The sequence below is a fragment of the Lytechinus variegatus genome, chromosome 3 (assembly GCF_018143015.1).
Source record: "Lytechinus variegatus isolate NC3 chromosome 3, Lvar_3.0, whole genome shotgun sequence".
In the NCBI taxonomy this organism is placed as follows: Eukaryota; Metazoa; Echinodermata; class Echinoidea; order Temnopleuroida; family Toxopneustidae; genus Lytechinus; species Lytechinus variegatus.
Window position 1 is genome coordinate 5,466,850 of NC_054742.1, and position 18,330 is coordinate 5,485,179.

General features: G+C 33.5%; 1 protein-coding gene and 1 long non-coding RNA gene across 3 annotated transcripts in view; both read right to left on the minus strand.

The window, feature by feature from the left end:
• Positions 1–10,713: 10,713 nt before the first annotated feature.
• Positions 10,714–18,330, minus strand: part of LOC121410064 (rab proteins geranylgeranyltransferase component A 2-like) — a 58,595-nt gene continuing 50,978 nt past the window's right edge. Inside the window, exons 14-19 of one of the 2 annotated variants that reach the window (XM_041601918.1) lie at positions 16,723–16,819; positions 13,952–14,050; positions 13,378–13,550; positions 12,954–13,061; positions 11,586–11,768; positions 10,714–11,537 (exon numbers count right to left, since the gene is read on the minus strand). In XM_041601918.1, coding sequence (XP_041457852.1) covers positions 11,412–11,537; positions 11,586–11,768; positions 12,954–13,061; positions 13,378–13,550; positions 13,952–14,050; positions 16,723–16,819 — 786 coding nt within the window. In that variant the 3' untranslated portion in view covers positions 10,714–11,411. Of the gene's footprint in view, positions 11,769–12,953; positions 13,062–13,377; positions 13,551–13,951; positions 14,051–16,722; positions 16,820–18,330 lie in introns of both variants that reach the window. The other variant, XM_041601917.1, reaches the window with a different exon arrangement.
• On the minus strand, positions 14,045–16,715 carry LOC121410066. Its single transcript, XR_005969269.1, has 3 exons — positions 15,424–16,715; positions 15,286–15,288; positions 14,045–14,129 (listed from the first exon to the last, which is right to left on the minus strand). It is a non-coding gene; the product is annotated as an uncharacterized LOC121410066 (long non-coding RNA).

Here is an 18,330-nt window from a genome sequence, read left to right on the forward strand (position 1 = left end):
CCCTGCTCAGATCCTGGATAGTAGAAGTGGGTATTAATATGTTAAAGAAAACACAGCAGTGTTGAAAACTTGGAATTTTCATAAAAGTTAGATTATGAAATCAGCTTTCTACTGTAAATTTGATTAAGAATACAACACATTTTGGAATTCAGCCCTATGTCAGAGGGACATTTTTTGGGGATGCGCTGTACTGTATCAGATTTGATAGTAATTTTGGAATTATTTTACAAAATACTCAACTTAAAAACAAACTAAATTCTAAGACAAATTGTCAATTACCTTTTTTTTCCACAAAAAATTTATTAATTTGTAAATATATTTAATCAACAAACTTCAGTATGATATATACATGTACATTTATACTCGAGTTTTCAGCAAAGTACATTTTATTTTCAAGTAAAAATCAAGAACTTGTGTGTGCCATAGGCCTTACAAATGAGTTTCAGATATATTTAACTCTAACCGGGCCGGGCTTTTATGGCTGTTAACTGGTCGTGCGAGGGGGGGGGGGGGGAGATGAATCAACCAACCTTGTGATCTTGGCTGCCGATAGCGTGAACGCTGTGAAAATTGGCATGAATAGTGTGGGATGTTATCTACAAAGCTGTATGGATCAGGCTATTTTACGTGGAAACCACATACTTTTCGCTCTATTTCACTATAAAAAGTTCCTTGAATGCTAGTTTATTGACCTTTTGTTTTTTTTTCACCAAATTTATAGCAAAGCCTTTTATCAGCACATTTATGGTAAACAATTTCAGCTTATGAAAGTAAAAATAATATCTTCATAAATAAGATAAGAATTAATTTACATTGGCTTTGTACAAAAAAAATCAAGTTTTGGATTAATTTTTGGTCTGACATGTATGCACTTACATAGGGATGCCAGCCTTCAGGCAACAACCTGAATTCAGGCCCTGGCAATTTATTTATCAGGCCATTGTTTTAGCATGTTGGTGTACAAAATATTGTTTTCTAGGTGATTTTCAGGCCCTCTGATCAATTCCAACTGGCATCCCTACTTACCTAATGTTGCATTATTTTTCAACCTGGACATTGTGAATTTTGCCTCAAAAGATGCGCAAGTGAGTGGCGTGGTTGGAAAATTTCAAGCAAATGGATATGGAAAAGGGGGGGGGGGGGTTGACTCAACCCCACCTCCCCGGTCTAGGGTTAAATATCAGATCTAACATGAAGAGCAGTGGAAGATCGATGCATTTTCACTCAGCTCTTTAAAGGTTAAGATAACATTAGCCACATACATACAAGAATATAGCCAGAGGCTCACTATGATGACATCGAAATTTCATTGAAATGATTTAAGACTAGCACATCAATGATGTGGAGCTCATCCAGCATCTCGCAACAAAATTAAACACAATTTTAATTTCAGCCCAGTTGACACTGAAGTGAATTATACTGGTGACATAAATTGAGGATATAGAATTGAAATTGATGAAGAAATGACATAGAAGCACTTTTTGTGATCTATGAATAAATTTCATATGAATTAAGTATTAATAATTATCTAGTCAAAGTTTCTTATCTCTGTGTAGAACCTTGGTGAACCTAATGTACATGTAGCTCTCAGATGGAACAAAAAATAACCAAGATCAATCAACAAATAAGTAATTTTTGTGAGCTTTGAAAATAAATGAATAAATCTGCATACTTAATGAGTTTCAAAATTCTATGTTGAAATTTTTTTTTTTTTTGCAGGTGTTTCTGCATTTATTGAAAATTCAATATATCAAAGACAGTAATCATAATGAATATAAAGAAATACAAAAATAAATGAAATAATTACAAATTGTGACGATTACATAATAGAATAATTTACATAGATATACATGTACATGTAAGTAATAATAATTATATAAAATAAAATGCAGTGGCCAGCTATCATAAGCAAAATGCTTGAGAGAATAGCAGCCGAAGGAAGGCAGCTACATGAAAACCATTGTAGAAAAAAAAAATTACGGGTCTATAATTATAATGATGTCACATAATTATTTGAAATGTTAAGAAAAAAAAAGGGGGAGAGGGTAAAGGGGTCATGTGAGGTGGTGCAGATGTGGGTGCACGTGCAGGTGAGATTTTTACACGTACTTTGATACAAGAAACTTCTTTAATAAAGCTTTAAAGGAAAAAAGAGAGGTAGCTTGTTTAATGTTATTCGGCAAAGTGTTCCAAACTTCAGGACCGTGATGACGTATTGTTTTGTGAGCAATTATTATTTTTGGATTTGTTAGGTGGAAGTCAGATGAATGTCGTGTAGGGTATGAATGTATGTCTCTGTTGTAAACAAAAATATTACGGAAGGATGCTGGAATAGTGTTGTTGGAAAATTTATACATAAAAATGGCAGTTTGAAAAGTGTGAATATCGTAAATTTTCAATGTCTTAAAATAATGAAATATTGGATCAGTATGGGCGAGATAATGAGAGTGATAACAAATACGAAGAGCTTTCTTTTGAAGACGTGATATTGAGTCTATTTTTATTTTGTTGCTATTTCCCCATGCTATGTTACAGTAAGAAATGTGTGACAAAATAAAGGAGTTGTAAAGCATTAGTAATGATCTTTGAGATATATAATATTTCAATTTGTACAAGATGCCTATGGCCCTTGCAATCATCATGCTTATATTACGAATATGACTACTCCATGTTACGTTAGAATCGATCAATACACCTAAAAATTTTGTTTCCTGTTTTTCGTTAATGGGCATATCATTGATATAAATGATATCGCGAAATACTTGTTTCGAATTAATATGTTTAAAGTACATGTAGTTTGTTTTATTTATGTTAAGGGAGAGTCTATTTGATTTAAACCATAATGATAATTTTTTTAATTCTTGATTTAGAGTTGCGACTAGAATGTTTAAGTTCTGATGAGAATAAAATATGTTAGTGTCGTCTGCAAATAAAACGTATGTAAGTAAAGGTGATGCATTAACAATATCATTCATATAGATTAAAAATAATAGGGGGCCTAGAATTGAACCCTGAGGTACTCCACATTTAACGGGGCATGTATGGGATGATTTGAATTTAAAATTAACAAATTGACGTCTATTATTTAAATAATCTTTAAACCAAGAATGTACACTACCTCTAATTCCATATTTCTTTAATTTACACAACAAAATATGATGATTCATGGTATCGAATGCTTTCGATAGATCCATGAAAACCCCAATGGTGTGCTCTTTTTTGGAAAGTGAATCTGTTATTTTATCATATAATTGTAAGATTGCATAGTCAGTTGAGTGATTTTTCCTAAAGCCGTATTGGTTGGGAATTAATAAATGATTTGTGTCCAGAAAAGAATATAGTCGTTTATAAACAATTTTTTCAAGTATTTTGGATATGCTTGGTAGTAATGAAATAGGGCGGTAGTTAGCAATTTGGCAAGGGTCTTCTTTTTTGTATATGGGGATTATTTTTGCAAGTTTAAGTTGATCCGGGAAAATTCCCTTTAAGAGAGATAAATTGAAAATGTGTACAAGGGGAGAAGCCACAAAATGAATTATTTGTTTTAGTAAATATACACTGATACCATCATGGCCACACGATTTAGTAGATTTCAAGGATCGGACGATTTCTAAAATTTCATGAAGATTAGTAGGATTAAAAAATAAAGAATGTTCGGCATTGTTATTTAAATATGTAGAAAAGTTGTTGGTATTAGTCACAATGCTAGATGCAAGGTTAGGACCAACACTGGCGAAAAAAGAATTAAATGCTTCAGCAATTTCGGAAGGGTTTTTCGTTGTGTGTCCGTTTAGAAGGAAATCAACATTAAGATCATGCGTTTTCTTACCTAACATTTCGTTTACTGTGTGCCATAATGTTTGATTATTATCTTTATTGTTTTCTATTTTGTTCGAAAAGTACGATTTGCGTGCCAAACGAATTATTGACGTTAATTTATTACGATATTTTTTGTATTTGTTTTTATGTTCTTGAGTAGGTGATTTTAGTGATATTTTATATAATCTATTACGAGTCAGTATTGATTTAACTATGCCTTGAGTGATCCATGGTTTTTTATTCTTCTTTTTACTTAGTTTAATTTTTATCAGAGGTATATTTTTTTCATAGTAATGAATAAGTTTATTTAAAAATATATCATATGATTTATTAACATTGTCTTCTCTATAGACATCTTCCCAACTCTCTGCGCTCAAATCAGTTTTTAAAGTTTCTATGTTACGTTTAGTCTCTTTTCGTCGGGTAATATTTTCTATATTTTGTTGTTTTTGTAAATGTCTATTATCTTTACAAATTGTGAATATGGGTAAATGGTCTGAAATGTCGTAGTAAATTATTCCATTGTTATTATCATTATTTAATAGACCTACATTGGAAAATATATTATCAATGATTGTGTGTGTTGTACTTGTTATCCGTGTTGGTCTGTTAATGAGAGATTTAAATGAAAATGATGAAAACAAGTTAATAAACTGTTGGCCCTGTGGAGTATGAGGCATAGATATATCTATATTGAAATCGCCCATGAGATAAGTTTCCTTGTTTTCGTGTGATATACAATCGAGACAAGATTCCAATTCATCCATAAATATGTTGGCGATATTATTTGGTGGTCTGTAGATTACGCCGACTATCTTGTTTTTATTTTTTTCATCAATAATTTCTATGAATAATGATTCTATACCTTGGAGTTGAATATCATGTCTTATTTTAAAATTTAGATCATTGTGAATATAAAAAGCGACACCTCCTCCAGTTCCACGATTACGATCACTATGTTTAAATGTATAATTGTCAATGTTGAAAATGGATGGGGTGGTTGAATGTAACCAAGTTTCTGACATTGCGATTACAGAAAAGGGAAAAGTATTCAATATAGAAAAAAACTCACTGAAGGTATCAAAGTTCTTTTGCAAGCTTCTAATGTTTATATGCATAAAGCTAAGGTGAATTGGTTTGTTAATTTGGGTAGTATTAAAAACTGAATTAAATTCGTTGGCAGTATAGTATCTACACTGGGGTGTAAATACTGCATTATCCAATACGTCATCCAGGTTCATGAAGGGTATAAACTTGGGTTTGCAATACGGTGTTGAAAGCTTGGAGTGAAAGGTGTGTGCAGGTGCAAGTGAGGGTGCATGTACGTGATGTAAGAAGAGTGTGTCCGATCATGAGCGCGTACATGTGACGAACAGACTCCGGGCTTTAGATGAAAAATAAGGGGGGGGGGGGGTCACACCGAGATTTGATAAACCTTATATATTGAGCAAGGGTATAAATGAATGAAATCATAGGTCTATGTAGATAGATTTTGAATAATAAAAGAATGTAATCTAAGCTGACATAATACGGTGGATATCTTCATTAGCATAATGAACCTGATCCATACAATAAATGCAACGGATCGTAACTGCAAAGAATAAAATTTACATATGGACAAGTGGACTATATAGAAAGTCAAATTGCAACAACGATGATAATAGAATCACATTTGAAAAGGTATTTGCGACACGATAGGTTCATAATCTATGTTCAGGTTGTTAACCTGTTCTGTAAATTACTATGATTAAAAAAGAATGTTTGATTTGAAAAGCTAGATAGGCAGCTGACCAACAAACATGTGGATAAGATGCAATTTAACATCATTGTAAATTGTAACCTGACTTTCTATTGTAAATGTCCCTTTAGTTGGAGCCACATGTATGGTCATTGACAACTGTTTAACAAACATGACAAAAGGTGAGTGATAAAGGCAAACGTACTAAGTATGCAGGCAATTACAAGCAGCTATGTACACTGAGAGAGCAAAGGGATAGATGTCATCAAAATAACATCCGAAAATGCTCTTATTTACATAATTTCTGTTAGATTACAGAGTCAGTGATATGAATTTAAAGGGTTTGGAATTGTGAGAGTATTCAAAAGGAGGCTTGCATAATGTCGTATTCAAAGACATACTTCATTATGTTTTTTTAATGTAATATAAAACCGTCGTATACTTGTCTGTCGAAACTTTTGTTCATGACTATACTAAAATGATAAAGATAAACTAAGTATGACAATAATTACTCTTTAATATCTACCAAATTTGAGCAATTCTGAGGAATTTGGTTTAAAAAAAGGGTATTCCGCTGACAGTAAACATTCAGAAATATGATTAAAATGAATATGTTATGAGGTTTTTATTTCGGTTTAAAAACCTGAAACGATTCTGAAATTAATCAAATTTTTAAGCATATTCAATTAGCTCTATATTTTCCATACATCGATATCATCTTTAGGTGAAAATTGTGAAGGATTATTCAGAAATGTTGGTCAAAGGAACAGACAGTCAATATGCATTCGAATATACAAGCAGAATACAGTTTCTTAGAAAATAAATTGTATATTGGCCAAGCCAGAGCAAGCATTTCTTTCACAAAAAATAAACAATTCAATTTCAATTATAAGCTAGACCACAATAGTCTCCAGAAGAAAAGTTTCCTATACCTATCTGTTTCGGCTTTAAATTTGGTTGAATGGTTAGATATAAGGCCTGATCAAGCTGACATAGGACCAGTCAGATTATCACCAAAAAAAAAAAAAAAAAAAAAACCTCCAAAAGTGGTAGGCCTATAGCCATGATATGCTTATATTAACAAATGGTCATGCAAAGATGTATAGACAAAATGATAGTGATTTTGCCAGCATATGAGAAAATCCTTTTTATATTACAAAAAGGTTTACGCCTGTGAAACATCAAAACAAATATGAAAGGGATTCTTACATACTATAGGGTTATCAGTTGAGTTCAAAGATGTTAAGTATGTAATTTTCAATAGTATTTGGAATAACCAACTGGTTCAGATACTAGTTTATCTGTAAAATACCTGACATTCATCCTTACATCCTTGAACAGTACCAAATGTTGAACCGAGAAAAAAAAAATACAGTCAGCTGAAATGTTGAATATATAACAAATTTAAGTCATTTTTCTCGTACATTATATTCACAAAGTATACGTGCCAAGTATGGATCTATGGCAATTTGCATTTCTAAACAGAAAAAAAAAAGAAAAAAAAAATCATGGAAAAGATAAAGAATCAGCTCCTATCAAATGATTTGTTTGCATACAATATTCTAAATATTTCAGAGACTGTCGTAAAGAGCCATCATCGCAGAGTCAACACACTTATCGTTCAGAGAGAGATAAAATATATTTATCGAGAAAGTTTAAGTGATAGAAGACATGTATCTCGATGAATATAAAAGAGTATATCTGACATACATTTTATATATGTTTATCTTTCAGCAGTAATTGCATTTGAACTATATATTTTTTAATGTTTATCGAGAGAGTTTAAGTGATAGAATAATTTATCGATGATATAAACAAGGTAGACTCCAATGAATAATAAAAAAGAGTTTGAAATATACCAGAAGATGTACACGTTTGAATTTTTTTTTTCGTTGTAGTAGACAAAAGCGATTTTGTTTCAGGAAATATTCGAAGTAAACATGATAAGCAAAGCATTATTATGTAGGATACCTGACGTTTTAAATCTGTTCATCTTTCAGCACTAATTGCAGGTAAATTTTTAAACTGGAAAGAAAAATAAATACCGTCTTATACAATAAAATAATGTACTTTAGTGGAATGTAGGTATATTAAACAAATCAAATTTATTTTCCGCTAAAATGTCTATATTCGTAATTTCTCTTTGCTTAGAAGGAATATTTGGCCAAAAGACACATAACAAAATGAATTTTACTGTACTAATGTCAGATGATTCATCTACATGTTAAAAGATTATTCAACTGACATAAATAATTGCAGAAACGATGTACCCAAAAACACACATCGTTAGAAAAAAGAAAATTATTTCTATCGAACAGGTTTGAGAAATATAAGCACTATATATTCAATAGTGTAGATTTTAATGAATAATTCATAAAAAGAGACAGTATGGAAAAAAAACTCTGGTATTTAGCCAGTTTTTCAGCATTGTATTAAAACAAAAGCTCAATTTCTTAAAATTGATTGAAACAGTCAAACGTCTGGCAGATTCAACTGTATTCATGTACAGTCAAGTAATTATGTATTTTCCGTTCATATATATTATGCAGACTTTTTTTTCAAATATCTGTTGATTTTGAGGATTCTTGAATAACAACGACAAAATTAATCCAAAATAATATGGCGCGAAGATAAAACTATAAGGCGTGAAGATGTTTATGGCTTACTCTTCTTGATGCTGGTAGTCATTCCAAGTAGATGTTCCCTTTTGTTTCCATTGAAGACAAACCTTGGTGTTCTTAAGAAATATCTTGGTCGACACGCCATCCTTTTTTCTCATGTCATATGCAACCTTTGCGAGATGACCGCGTCTGGCCTTGAGGGCAGGGGGGAGGTCGGTGCGGATCGAGATGCGTTTTGGAGTAGGACTACCAGGTAGGGGTTGCGCGTTGACTCGTGGTCGTCGATCTCTATTCTCGAAGGCTGATAGAACTTTGTTTCGGTCGATCATATACACAAATTTGACGATTATTGGGTTGGGTGCTGTGGGTTGAGTTGTATCACCACCTCGAGCTATCATATAAAGCAAACAAAATTGAAATTGATCAACAAATGAAGAAAAAACATTTTTTTGTGATTTATGAATAAATTTTGATAAATTAGCATAATTTTCTACCGAAAATTTCAAAATTCTGTGTAGAAATTTGGTGGGCCTCATGAAGTTCTACCAGAAGGAAGAAAAAAATATCAAAATCTGTCAACAAATAAAGAAGAGGCATTTTCTGTGATTTCTGAATACATTTTGCATAAATTAGCATAAGTAATTTTCTACTGAAAATTTCAAAATTCTGTGTAGAAGTTTGGAGAACCTCATATTTTTTTAAGATGGAAGAAGAAAAAAAGTAAAAATCGGTCAACAATTGAAGAAAAAGCATTTTATGTGAATTTTTAAAAAATATGAATAAATTAATTTTGCATAAATTAGCTTAAAAATTGTTTTATTCAAAATTTCATAATTCTGTTTCAAAGAAGATTGGTGAACTTCATGAAGCTCTACAGATGGAAGAAAAAAAATCAAAATCGGTCAACAAATGAAGCATTTTATGTGAATTTTTTAAAATATGCATTGATTTCGCAAAATTAGCATAAAAATTGTTCTAATCAAAATTTCAAAATTCTGTGTAGAAGATTGGTGGACCTCATGAAGCTCTACCAGATGGAAGAAAAAAAATAAAAATCGGTCCACAAATAAGAAGCATTTTATGTGATTTTTTAAAAATATGCATAAATTAATTTTGCATAAATTAGCATAAAAATTGTTCTGGTCAAAATTTCAAAATTCTGTGTAGAAGATTGGTAAACCTCATGAAGCTCTACCAGATAGAAGAAAAAAATCATAATCGGTCAACAAATAAAGAAGCATTTTATGTGAATTTTTGTCTCACCTGCATAGCAGAGTGAGACTATAGGCGCCGCTTTTCCGACGGCGGCGGCGGCGTCAACATCAAATCTTAACCTGAGGTTAAGTTTTTCCGAGTTTCATGTCACATGACCAAGGTTATTTAGGGTCAATGAACTTAGACCATGTTGGAGGAATCAACATCACAATCTTAACATGAGGTTAAGTTTTTGAAATGTCATCATAACTTATAAAATATATGGACCTAGTTCATGAAACTTGGACATAAGGTTAATCAATTATCACTGAACATCCTGCGTGAGTTTCATGTCACATGACCAAGGTCAAAGGTCATTTAGGGTCAATGAACTTTGGCCGATTTGGGGGTATCTGTTGAATTCCCATCATAACTTTGAAAGTTTATTGGTCTAGTTTGTTAAACTTGGACATTAGAGTAGTCAAGTATCACTGAACATCCTGTGCGCATTTCAGGTCACATGACCAAGGTCAAAGGTCAATGAACTTTGGCCGAATTGGGTGTATCTGTTGAATTACCATCATAAATTTGAAAGTTTATGGATCTGATTCATGAATCTTGGACATAAGAGTAATCAAGTATCACTGAACATCCTCTGCGAGTTTCAAGTCACATGATCAAGGTCAAAGGTCATGTAAGGCCAATGAACTTTGGCCATGTTGGGTTTTTTTGTTGAATAACCATCATATCTCTGTAAGTTTATTGGTCTAGTTCATAAGAAGTGAACATAAGAGTAACCATGTATCACTGAACATCTTGTGTGAGTTAGAGTAGTTTTCAAAGTCAGCACTGCTGGTATATTGAACCGCGTGATGCAGGTGAGACGGCCAGAGGCATTCCACTTGTTAAAAATATGCATAAATTAGTTTCGCATAAATTAGCATGAAATTGTTCTAGTCAAAATTTCAAATTCTGTGTAGAAGATTGGTGAACCTCATGAAGCTCTACCAGATGATAGAAAAAAATCCAAATCAGTCAACAAATAAAGAAGCATTTTATGTGAATTTTAAAAAATATGCATAAATTAATTTTGCATAAATTAGCATAAAATTGTTGTGGTCAAAATTCTGTGTAGAAGTTTGGTGACCCTCATGAAGCTCTACCAGATGGAAGCATAAAATTCAAAATCGGTCAACAAAGAAGCATTTTTTGTGAATTTTGAAAAATGCACATAAATTAGCATATTTAATGAATTTCAAAATTCTGTGTAGGAGTTTTGAATCCCCTACCTAGTGCTATCATATAAAGCAAACAGAATTGAATTCGGACTTGAAATGGCGAAGTAGTAGCATTTGACATTGTGGACGGACGCCACGGCATAAGCTCATCTTGCCCTTTGGGCCGGATGAGCTAAAAACTAAAGAATAGCAAATTGCTTAAAAAACTATGAATCATGGTACTTGTAAACAGTGATACAAGTATGAACAACATATACTATCTGCAACATTCTTAAAATGTTTTTTTTTTTTCATTTGCTCATATGCAACATACATGTAAATGATTCAATTACTACATATCATGAAACATGTAATGCATGTTATTTCTTATGATTCAATTAATTGCTTCTTCATTATTAAATCAATTATAACAGTTAGCCCCTAACTACATTTGGGAGATCAGACAGGCAGCAGGTCCTCCCGCCTCAAACTGAGAAAATTGTCAATGTATATTTTTTTTCACGTAATTGCTCTAAGTTGATTATGCTTATTCATGCATTATTAATATGTGAAATCCTAATTTTTGCTCTAATTCTTTAAATAAAGCTCTCAATCAGAATCATACAAAGATAATATAAACAGAAAAATTGAAGATTTTATATTTCACTTAATGAATTAGATTTAAATAAATTAAGATACTCAATTCTGATGTTGTCTGTTCATAGGTATGTGCCCACTTCCCCTGAACATATGTTCAACTGCCAAAATAGGGGAGAGGGAACTTCTATAAACCCAGTAGAGCAAGAATGTGAACTTCAAATGTTATTTTTCCTGCCATTTTCTCTCTTCTGATATCACAGTCTGCTCTTCTGATGTTCTCATCTTCTCATCTTCTGATATATTTGTCTCTACTGACGACGCTGTAACCTCCTCTTCTGACGTTCCCATCTCGTTTTCTTCTGACATTCCCCTCTTGTTCTCTTCCGACATTCCCATCTCGTTTTCTTCTGACGTTCCCCTCTTGTTTTCTTCTGATGTTCCCATTTCGTTCTCTTTTGAAGCTCCCATTTCATTCTCTTCTGATGTTCCAATTTTGTTCTCTTCTGAAGTTCTTGTCTCCTCCTTTCTTGACCCCAGAGTCTCATCATTAACAGTTGCACTGTTTACCTCAAAACCAGCCTTCCAATGAATGAGAACACAGAGAAATATAGATCATAAAAAATGGATTCTCCCAAAAAAATTAATAAATAATTCATTTTATCAGGAATAATTCATTTTTCCCAATTGTTTTCCTTTATGTTCTTCATGTAATTATGCTCAAACAACATAACAAGACAATATCACAGTAAGAAATGTTTACATAAACTCCTCAAATAAGTTTGGAAATCTGACTTTGATCAATTATCCCTTCTCGGTTTTAGTGAATATTAATGTTTGATTGATACCGATGTATAGATCATTTAATTCTCTTTAAATGATACCTTTTATGATTTGATTATGGTTCACATGGAGGTGCAGTGCCTTGAAATGTGGGGCAATGTCAAAATTCAAAAGTTGCAAAATGACACAATATTGAAAGTCACTGTTCTTTTTTCCATGATGATGAGTGAGTTTCTCAGCTGTTTCTTTTGTTTTTGGGTATGTAATAACCTCTCTGACACTTTGACCTTTACTCTCCAAAATTAAATCACATTATTATTTTCCTATATGCATACTTGGATTGTTGATCTGTTAAATGGTTCTTTAGTTATACCACAAGAACAAAGTATCTGACCCTTGTGTCTTACCAACTAAATAACAAGATTTCCAAAAGAATATTCCTAGTTTGATTTTACCAAAAAAAAGTTGTGCAAGTAAACTTAATTGTTAAATGTCTGCCTTTGATTGACCTTGACTTTATAAAATTTGCCACAACTGTCTTACAGATTAACTTTAACATTCGACCTCTATGACCTAAGTAGTTGAAGAGCGAGCAATGATTGCAAAGTGATTTTTTTTAGGTAAAGTCTTGCAAATAAACCAGCACATGACCTCAAATGACCTTTGACCTTGCCACGTGACCTCTGACAGCAACAAAACCCCTCATGTATCTACTATCCAAGTTTGGTTGCCAATAGACCAGCAGTTGCCAAGTTATGTATCACAAAACTTTCATGACAGACAGATGCCATTTGGATGCATAAGTCTCGCCTTCACATTCAGTGGGTGAGATAAAAATAGGACAGACAGATGACAACATAAAATGCCTACACCAACCACCTATGGTGGGCAGAGGCATGATTAAAAGTAATGGAAACATTACATTTCATTAAAATGTAAAGAGAACAGTGTATTAAAATTTGAATTGAAATGAAACTAGCGCACCTGAGATGTATGCTCATTGTTAGGGTCTTCAAATACAAGATCATCTGGATCGGGAGCAGCTGGAAGAAATTCTTCTCCAGGACACAACTTATCAAAGATCTTCTTTGCCTAATAAAACAAAGGTTTGAAATGCATTTGAATTATTAACATCTTCAATACATACATGTACATGAATGGTCACAACTGATAAACCCTGTCTTAATTTGGATAGAATAATATCACATGGGGTATAAGCAAATGATAATTCTTAAAATCATTTTTTTAAAAAGATGCACTGTTTCAGGCATCATGCTGCAATTAATATTACATAATGATATGAGTGGTTAAAGAAAAAAGAAAGAGGACACATGTGGCAGTATCTGATAATATGGGGCAGTTGAACAATTAAAGAGATTCTCTGATGCTAGTCTTTATTACTTGGTACCTGTGATACAGCATGATCAAATCCAATTGATCCTCCAGCTCCTGCTGTAACATACACATTACCAGGCATTGTAGCTCTAAGAACTTCATCTTCAACTCCAGTCACGTCTTCTTGAGTGAAAAACACTGACCAAAGGATCTTTGGTTTAGCATTATCTACTGAAGGTCCAGATTCTGAAAGTGAGACAATAACTTAATGTTAGGCTAAGATATGTACCAGTACCAACTGAGCACCAATAGACATCATCTGGATGTAAAGTATATTTGATACTTCCTTGTATTATGAATGGTGATACTTCCTTGTAGTAAAGGCACAACAATTTAATTAATACAGATTACATTGGAGCAAAAACAGCTTCCCATGCATCTTTTATATCTTTATTTCATCTTAACACGAAATGACAATTTATTGTGATGCAAAATAAAAGAACATGGGTAGTGGAGGTGTAGATAATTAGACTAAAAATAACCATGTCATCACTGATATCAATATAAAACAGTACTACATGTTAAAATCAATGCCTTTCTGGCTACTTAATTTCATAAATATAAATGAGGAAAAATGAAAAATTTACCTTTTGACGCAAACTGAAAGAATGTTTGTACTGTATGGTGCAAGTCATCCTTTGCTGATACATCATTATTGTTGGCTTTAGCAGTCAGGTGCACAATATCTATGGAAAAAAAAAATATTGCACAAATGTCTTTTACGCACAAAGGGCCACCTTGTAAGAACAATACTCATAGTAATTTCTTAACAAGTGGAATGCCTCTGGCCGTCTCACCTGCATCACGCGGTTCAATATACATGTAGCAGCAGTGCTGACTTTGCATACTACTCTAACTCGCACAAGATGTTCAGTGATACATGGTTACTCTTATGTCCTCTTTTTATGAACTAGACCAATAAACTTACAGAGATATGATGGTTATTCAACAAAAAACCCCAACATGGCCAAAGTTCATTGACCTTACATGACCTTTGACCTTGATCATGTGACCTGAAACTGGAACAGGATGTTCAGTGATACTTGATTACTCTTATGTACAAGTTTCATGAAACAGATCCATAAACTTTCAAAGTTATGATGGTAATTCAACAGATACACCCAATTCGGCTAAAGTTCATTGACCTTTGACCTTGGACATGTGACCTGAAACACGCACAGGATGTTCAGTGATACTTGGTTACTCTAATGTCCAAGTTTAACGAACTAGACCAATAAACTTTCAAAGTTATGATGGTAATTCAACAGATACCCCCGATTCGGCCAAAGTTCATTGACCCTAAATGACCTTTGACCTTAATCATGAGACCTGAAACTTGCACAAAATGTTCAGTGATGCTTGATTACTATTATGTCCAAGTTTCATGAATCAGATCCATAAACTTTCAAAGTTATGATGGGAATTCAACAGATATCCCCAATTCGGCCAAAGTTCATTGACCCTAAATGACCTTTGACCTTGATCATGTGACCTGAAACTTGCACAAAATGTTCAGTGATGCTTGATTACTATTATGTCCAAGTTTCATGAATCAGATCCATAAACTTTCAAAGTTATGATGGGAATTCAACAGATATCCCCAATTCGTCCAAAGTTCATTGACCCTAAATGACCTTTGACCTTGGTCATGTGACGTGAAACTCATGCAGGATGTTCATTGATACTTGATTAACCTTATGTCCAAGTTTCATGAACTAGGTCCATATATTTTCTAAGTTATGATGACATTTCAAAAACTTAACCTCAGGTTAAGATTTCGATGTTGATTCCTCCAACATGGTCTAAGTTCATTGACCCTAAATGACCTTTGACCTTGGTCATGTGACATGAAACTCTAATAGGATGTTCAGTAATACTTGATTAACCTTATGGCCAAGTTTTATTAACTAGGTCCATATACTTTCTAAGTTATGATGTCATTTCAAAAACTTAACCTCAGGTTAAGATTTGATGTTGACGCCGCCGCCGCCGCCGCCGCCGCCGCCGTCGCCGTCGGAAAAGCGGCGCCTATAGTCTCACTTTGCTTCGCAGGTGAGACAAAAATGACAGGATCTATATCTGTGATTGTTTAGCTAGTGGTTGATTAGACAGTTTGAAATATCCTGCATAGGGGGAAGTTATGCTATTCAGCAGCTTTTCAAATCAAATGTATTTAATCAATGACAAATGCACAAATTTACATGATAACAGTTTGTACGTAATACATTTTAAGTAAATATGTCAGTCTATTGCTTTCTAATCTAAGATTACTTGTTCATTATTAAGTTTTTTTAGAGTAACACAGAAGCCACACAATAAAAAATACTGTTTGGTGACTGTAAATCAACTAATATATATTATTTTAATTTGATTCTTGCTGAGGTCATATAGTCTAGTCAATACCGGAACATCAAATCAGCCATCAAAAGGCATTATATACCTCATATTAAGTTTTTATCTCTGATTGGTCAAAACTGCATCATGTAACGCGGTACTATTCTGTCTATCATCGTCTCAGGGGTTTGACTTACTGTACATTTCTTCTATCAAACCCTCTGATAGTACTTGCAACCCCTGAGGGGGCAGGATCACAATTTGTGTTTCAACGCATGCATGTAGCTGGCTCGAGCTATATTGCTGCGCATGTAGCTGGCTGCGCTGCTGCTACTCGGTCATGACTGTACGAGCAGCCAACGGCGCGCTGGCTGGCTTGCCAACTGGATTTATCGGTTGTCCTGGCCTGGCCAACAGCAGAGCAGCCCCGGGATCAGCTCGTTTAAATTACAACTAAAGAAATTTAGCAAATCAAATTGACCTTAATACACTAGTGGTCCTGAAATTTAATAGACTGGGGATAGAGTTGTGTAATTATTGATGAGTTATAAAAAAACAAATATGGACTGCTCTATTCGGATGACAGTGAATATAATCACTCTCTCGGTGCTTTTCATACCCGCCCTTCTATTACTCCAAAGCCTTGGCCCAGGGGTGATAGAGGTATGAAACGCACTTCGGGAATGATAATTTTTACAGTCATCCTCATGCACAGTCAATATTTGATTACTTTATCATCGACACTTCTTAACAAAAGTCTTGACGGTGACAAAACTACATCTCATTAGTACACAATACATGTAAACATATGGGAAAAAAAATTCAATTTGTCAAGTAATCGTGCAATACGACCGAGGCTTCATTGTACTGCATGATATAATAAAGAAACCAATACCTACAACATACATGTATCCATGAGCTTCATTTGGAAATACAATTGAAAGACAAAGAGCTTAACTTACAAAGATTGGGTGCAGCAATACATGCACCCTATGAACCAAGAATGATAAAGATTAGAACTTACAAAGATTAGGTGGAGAGGCACATGCTGCATACCCTACTTCAATCACATGAACAGGTTGATCTTTCTCATCACACGGTGGTACAGTGAGAAATGTGATCTAAATATATGAAAACAAATACACAAAGAGTATAAAATACATAGGAAATTAATTATTTTGAGGCATTTTGTTGTAGATACTTGTATTAAAGAAATGTCAACATGAATATCCCCCCCCAAAAAAATTAGCATTTAACAAGTAGCTATTTCAAGTGAGTTAAAGGCCAAAGGCAAATATGTGTAGCCATCATGCAATCAGTGGACAAGAACTTAAGGGGGCTAAATTGACCCTCACCCCCGATATGTGGTTCTAAAATTAGGCACATTCTTGTAAGTGCATATTAGACCAAAAATTTCTATAATTAAAAATGTGAATTTCCATACAAACTACAAACCCAATTAAATAATGTTTTTAGCCAAAATTTATACTGGTATTATTTCTACTTAATACTCATTAAACTCTATTCATTTCATCTTGTTTTTGATCTGAATAAAGTTGCTGAAAATTTCCATTGAAAAGAAAATAAACAAGTGGAGTGCCTCTGGTAGCCTCATCTGCATTACGCGATTCAATATAGCAGCAGTGCTGACTTTGAAATCTACTATGAAATAATTATTCACAATAAACACCATTCATATAATGATACAATACTATGTTCATTGACCCTAAATGATATTTGACCTTGATCATGTCACCTATTAAAGACTTGTCAGTGATACTTAATTACTCCTATATCCACATTTCATAAACTATGTCCATAAACTTTGAAAGTTATGACAGCAATTTAATGATTACCTCCAACATGGTCATTAACCTTAAATGACCTCTGACTTGGTCATGTGACCTGAAATGCATACGAGATGTTCAGTGATACTTGATTACTCTATGTCAAAATTTTATGAACTAGATCCATACACTTTCAGAGTTATGAAGGTTATTCAACAAATACCCCCACATGACCAAATTTCATGGACCTTTTAAATGACCTTTTACCTTGATCATATGATTTGAAACTCAAGCAGAATGTTCAGTAATACTTGATTAACTTTTTTTCTAAGTTTCATGAACTAGGTCCATACACTTTCTAAATTATGCTGTCATTTGAAAAACTTAACCTTTGGTTAAGATTTGATGTTGACGCCGCCACCGTCAAAAAAGCAGCACCTATAGTCTCACTCTGCTTTGCAGGTGAGACAACAAAAAGTATATTTACACACAAATACATAGGAAATTAAAAGCAAAAAATATATATAAAAAATACATTTTAAAATTATGATTAAGAAATATGATAAAGACACCATTGTCATATAACAGTGCCCTCACTGCATCTACATGTATGACCCATATCTTCAATGCCCGACACCGACATATCATGCTACACCCATTGCATGGATGACCCTTATCTTCAATGCCCGACACCGACATATCATGCTACACCCATTGCATCTATGACCTGAATCTTCAATGCCCGACACCGACATATCATGCTACACCCATTGCATCTATGACCCATATCTTCAATGCCCGACACCGACATATCATGCTACACCCATTGCATCTATGACCTGAAT